Consider the following 6,000-nt stretch of genomic DNA (forward strand, 5'->3'; position numbering starts at 1 on the left):
CTACAATGAAATTAAATTAGAAATCAGTAACAGAATTCTATATGGAAATTCCCTCAAATGTTTAGAAACTAAGTAATACACTTCCAGATAATCCATGGTCAAGAAGAAACAAAAGGAGGGTTAGTTTCAACGTATGTTGACCTAAGGGAAAATGAGAACACCATCCCGCTATTTGTGGGATGCAGATGCAGCAGTAGAGAGATTTGTTTTTATGTTGAATGCCCATAATAGAAAAAGAAGAAAGGCCTCATATCAGTCACTCAGCTTCACCTTAAGGAACTAGAAAAAAAGAATAAGTAAACTCCAAAGTAAGGAGAAGAAAAGAAAGCATAAAGATTAGAATCAAAATCAGTGTGTATTTCCTCCCAAAACAGGGAGAAGTCAGTAAAACCAAACACTGATTCTTGAGAAGATTAATAAAATTGATAAATTCCTACCCGAACTAAAAGATTGAAGACAGAAATTACTAGTATCAGGAATAAGAAAGATTTTATCACTACAGGATCTGAAGAAATGAAAAGCATAATGAGGGAGTTTTAGGAACAACTTTATTCCACTAAGTAGGACAAAATAGATAAAATGGACAAGTTCCTTGAAAGATGCAAAATCAAAGCTCACTTAAGAAATAGAAAATCTTATATCTATTACCTTATTATGAATGACCTTGTATCTATTAATAAAATTATATTTGTAGTAAAAAGAATGGTCACAAAGAAAACTTCAAGACAGATATCTTCACTGGAAATAATTCCAATTCTACAAACTATTCCAGAAAATTCAAAAGGAGGGATTACTTCCCAACTGGTTCTGTGAGGTCAGCATTATCCTGATACCAACATGAGAGAAACATTACAATAAAAGGAAACAACCAATCAAAATTTATCATGAACACATATGTGAAATTTTTAAGTAAAATTGCAACAAATGAATCTAGCAATATATTAAAGAAAGACAATACATAATGTACAAGTGGAGTTTATCCCAGGAATGCAAAGTTGTCTCACTATTTGAAAACCAATCAAGTGAAGTTACCATAGTAACAAACTGAAAAAGAAAGACCGCATCATCGCGCATCATAGTCTCGTACATTCAGGAAAAAGTATTTGACACAATTCAGTATCCATAACTGATTAAAAACCCTCAGCAAACTAGGAGTAGAAGGTAACTTGCTACTAAGAATCCAAGAATATAAAATTTCTGGAAGAAAATATGGAAGAAAATTATTGTAACCTTGGATTAGGCTAAGATTTCTCAGATACAGTAACATAATCATGATCCACAAGAGAACACATTGATAAATAGGACTTCATTAAAACTGTAAACCTCTGCTTTTTTATAAACAGTGTTAGGAAGAATTAAAAGATAAACCACAGTCTGGGAGAAAATATTTTCAAAGCCTATGTCTGATAAAGGACTTTCTCTAGATGTATAAAAAACTCTCAAAACCCAATAATAAGAAAACAACCCAATTAAAAATGGACAAAATAGGCCAGGCGCAGTGGTTGGCTCACGCCTGTAATCCCAGGATTTGAGGAGGCTGAGGCGGGTGGATCACCTGAGGTCAGGAGTTCGAGATCAGCCTGGCCAACATGGCAAAACCCCATCTCTACTAAAAATACAAAAAGTTAGCCAGGTGTGATGGTGGGCGCATATAATCCCAGCTACTCGGGAGGCTGAAGCGGGATAATTACTTGAACCTAGGAGACGGAGGTTGCAGTGAGCCAAGATTGTGCCGTTGCACTCCACTTGGCGACAGAGCAAGACCTTGTCTCAGAAAAAAAAAAAAAAAAAAAAAAGGACAAAAGGACAGATGGCAAATAATCACACAAAAAGATGCTTGATGTTACTAGTGATTTGTGAAATGCAAATGAAAATTACAGTGAGACGTAACTAAACACTTAATAAAATAGCTATAATTGAAAAAAAAACTGCCAAGTGTTGCTGACACTATGGAGGATTTAGAACTCTCATACACCAGTGGTGCAGAAGTAATATGGTACAACCACTCTGCAAGACAGTTTAGCAATTTTGTAAAAAGTTAAACATACAACTACTGTATTTATTAAAATAAAAGAAAGCATATATCCATCCCAGTAATTGTACACAAATGTTCATAGCACTTTATTTTCTGTATTAGCCCCAAACTGGAAACAATCCACTTATTTATCAGCAGATGAATGTATAAACACACTATTAGAATATCCAAACAATGTAAATATTACTCACTAATAAAAATGAATGAACTATTGATACAGCAATATGGATGGATCTCAAAATAATTCTACTGAGGACAAGAAGCCAGACAAAAAAGAAAGCATGCAATAATTAGGATTACAAAAGGGCAGAAGTAAACTTTTGGGAGAGATGGATATGTTCATGATTTTTATTGTGGCTGCTGTTTTACAAGTGTATACCTATGTTAATATGTATCCAAGTGGATACTAAATATGTGCAGCTTATTGAGTAATTATTGAGCAATTACGCCTTAATACATCTGCTAAAAAAATCTGGCAGACTTTTACCCAGAATATACAAAGAACTCTCACACCTCAATAAGAAACAACACAAAATTTGGCACAATATTTGAATAGAAATTTCACCAAAGAAGAGATTTTGAATCATCCATAACCATACTATAATGATTAAAATTACAAAAACTGATACAACTTAAACTCTCATGCATTGTTGGTGGAAATGGAAAATGGTGCATCTACTCTGGAAAAGAGTTTTGAACTTGCTTATAAAGATAAATCCACACTTAATCATACATAACCATGCAACCCAGCAATTCCACTCCTAGGTGTTTCCCTAAGAGAAATGATAACATATGTCCACAAAAAGCCTTGTCCATGAATGTTTATAGTGGCATTGTTCATGGTCACCAAAAACTCAAAACATCTCAAATGTTCATTAACTTGCAAATGGATAAACAAATTGTGTTCTCTATATACAATGAAATATTATTTAGCAACAAAAAGGAAGGAACTACTGAACCACAACAGAAGTTGTAGGAACTACAGCTCAGATATGAGTATCAAAAACATGCTATGGTAAAGAAGCCAAAAATGAAAAGACTACATAATATATTTATATGAAATTCTAGAAAAAGCAAAACTATAGTGCAGAAAGCACAGTAGTTGCCTGAGGCCATGTTTGGGGAAGATGGTAGATTGCAAAAGGGCACAGGGAACTTGTGGGGGTGATGGACATTTTCTGTATTACGATTGTGGTAGTTCTTACACATCTATACACATTTGCCCATACCTGGCAAACTTTACACATAAAATGGGTGAAGTTTTATTGTTTATAACTTATACTTCAATATAGATATTAAAAAATTAGAAATCAATTTTGTCTGACTCCTTCCCTTTAATGACTGCCATGCAGGATTACTCTCTAGGGAGGAGAGTGTCTCATTTAGCCTAGTCATAGGGCCACCCAAAATGGGAAAGCATTGAAGAAAACAAATTGCTGTAAGAGTCTCCTGTCCCTGCCTTGGATCATTTCATGCTAATCCAAGGCAGTTTACGCTAAAAAATGTGAAATTCATCAGGAATTCGATTAGGTTTTAATTTGTCTTATTTTACTACAAATGGGCCTTATGTTTAGATGGTGATGGCACTTGGAAAGTATATTTATGTTTGTTTCATCTTGAAAGTGTGCTTTTACATATATATTTATGAATGTATATTGAAGCTTTATTATTAGGATATGTCTTTCCTTTGGTTAAATGAGATGTGAAAATGCAACATGCTTAATTTCATTCTATTTTTTAAATTTCTAAACATTGAAATTGTTTTTTGAAATGACGCTTTAAAATATTTAACTTATGAAATAAATTTGTCTCTGAAAATCTAGATGTTATGTATCTATTGTCTCTAGACAGGAATACATTTCTAATATGGATATATATGTCTGTCTTTTTTCAGGCCTGGTTGCAGTATGCTTGAAATCTGGGATGTGGAAGACCCTTCCAATGCAGCTAACCCTCCCTTATGTAGCGTCCTGCTCGAAGACGCCAGGCCTTACTTCACCACAGTATTTCAGAATAGTGTGTACAGAGTATTGAAGGTTAACTGAGAAGGATACTACCCATTATACTATGGCACAATGCCGTGTGTCAAAAACAATCACCCTTTGGCTTATTCACATTAATAAAAATCACAAGCTTTAATAACAGACACTTAAGATAAAAATGGATTGGAAATTTTTCTGATTACTAAAAGGTAAATTACTTTTCTGTTCATTGAATGTCAGCCTTATTAAGCTTGTCATATAAGTTATTAAATCATTCATGTCATACTGCTTAAACAAATGTTCATTTCAGAATTTTAAAGAGAAATGTATATAAAAGAACAATGAATTTTAATAAATCAGGGGTACGTAAGTCCTTTTTCATCCAACTAGGTGAATTGCTTCAGATTTTCTCTAGTACCAGAGGGTACCTGCTCAAACTCTTTGAACCACTTAAGGCAGAAGAATGCAAGCTCTGAAATGACATCCTTAAAATGCTGATACTGGTCACAGCCTCTTTACCTCTGTGAGGAAATTGTAACAGTGTGTCTTTTAAGGTGTTTTTATTTTACCAGCCCTTAAGAAAGATCTCTAATACCTTTTAATACTTTTTTAAAATAATTTCAAGTTGAAGTGTTTTTAAAAACACTTTGTTTTGTAATGTTTTGAATCTCTTGAGATGTGTTTACCCCACTAGATACATATTTGCCACTGGTTAGTTCTCCATCTAAGCTCAAGAGGTTATTCATCTCTCTTTAGATTGCAGTGGTTTTTCTTTTAACATCCAGGTAAAATAGAAACTGCTATGGTATACAACCAAGTTTTGGGGTTAAACATAATCAGAAAAGAAAATCCAGTTAAATTTATGAAGTGAGATTTTCAGATCCTAGATCTTGAATAAAGGAAAGGTCTTTTCATCTTGATGGCCCCAAAGCTTGTTGGTCATGGTCTTTATTTCTGGCCACTATCTTCTTAAATAATATATTTTTAAGCCCTCATTTATTTTTGGTTTTGGATGAGGAAAGTCATGTTTTCTAAGTCCTCTCCCCTAATAAAACCTACCCAACAATAGTGCTTTGAAAAGTGGTAGTTATCTTGAAGATACTCTTGCCAAATGCAAAGATAAACATTCTTTTTGTCTGCTTTATAAATATGAAATATGCCAGATCTATAGTATTTTAATGTGCATCTACTTTAAATGAGTCATCTTGGGGTTTTTATAATTCCCTTATGTTCTTGCCCCTCTACACTTGAAATAACAAAATGCCTTAATTTTATAGATTAGTTCTCTTATAGTAGACAGGCAGCCATATGCAGCAAAACCAATAAAGTTATTTTTCAACTTTCATAGTTGTAAAATATTTTATAACAGAATACAAAACAGCTAAGAAAACATGCCACGTTTTATTTTAGCATTTTCAAATAATTTGTTTTTGGTGTAAGCACAGGATAAAAAAGGAGAGCGTCAAAGAAAAGAGACATAACACCTAACATTCATAAAAATTAACAAAGTATATTTTGGATGATGTTTTTACAGGAAATATTTTAAATAAGTTGGTAGAATTTTTAAAATGGTACTGTATTAGCTAATAAAATATTCAGTACAAATATATGTTTGGATTTATGCATTAAAAAACTAATAAAATTATTTCCAACTTTTGTATTTGTAAATTATTTTGGTACAGGAGACAAAGCATCTAAGAAAGCATGCCACACATTTTACTTATTTTAGCATTTTCAAATAATCTGTTTAAGTGATGTGTGGGGCAAAAAAGGAAAAGAGACATAACACCTAACATTCATAAAATTAAAGTAACACATTTCAGATGATGTTACAGTAGCAAAGACTTGTAACTAACCCAAATACCCATCAATGATAGACTGGATAAAGAAAATGTGTCACATACACACCATGGAATACTATGCAGCCATAAAAAAGGATGCGTTCATGTCCTTTGCAGGGACGTGGATGAAGCTAGAAGCCAT

At 33.1% G+C, this 6,000-nt stretch overlaps 1 protein-coding gene across 9 annotated transcripts in view; it reads left to right on the top strand.

Moving 5' to 3' along the window:
- The window catches only part of DPY19L2 (dpy-19 like 2), a 103,610-nt gene extending 97,937 nt beyond the window's left edge, over nt 1-5,673 (top strand). For all 9 annotated transcript variants that reach the window (XM_055096515.2, XM_055096516.2, XM_055096517.2 and 6 more), the window contains one exon: nt 3,930-5,673. In XM_055096515.2, the coding sequence (XP_054952490.1) occupies nt 3,930-4,080 (151 nt within the window). In that variant the 3' untranslated portion in view covers nt 4,081-5,673. The remainder of the gene's footprint in view (nt 1-3,929) is intronic.
- The last annotated feature ends 327 nt before the right edge of the window (nt 5,674-6,000 follow it).

This window comes from Pan paniscus, chromosome 10 (genome assembly GCF_029289425.2).
Source record: "Pan paniscus chromosome 10, NHGRI_mPanPan1-v2.0_pri, whole genome shotgun sequence".
Taxonomy (NCBI): domain Eukaryota; kingdom Metazoa; phylum Chordata; class Mammalia; order Primates; family Hominidae; genus Pan; species Pan paniscus.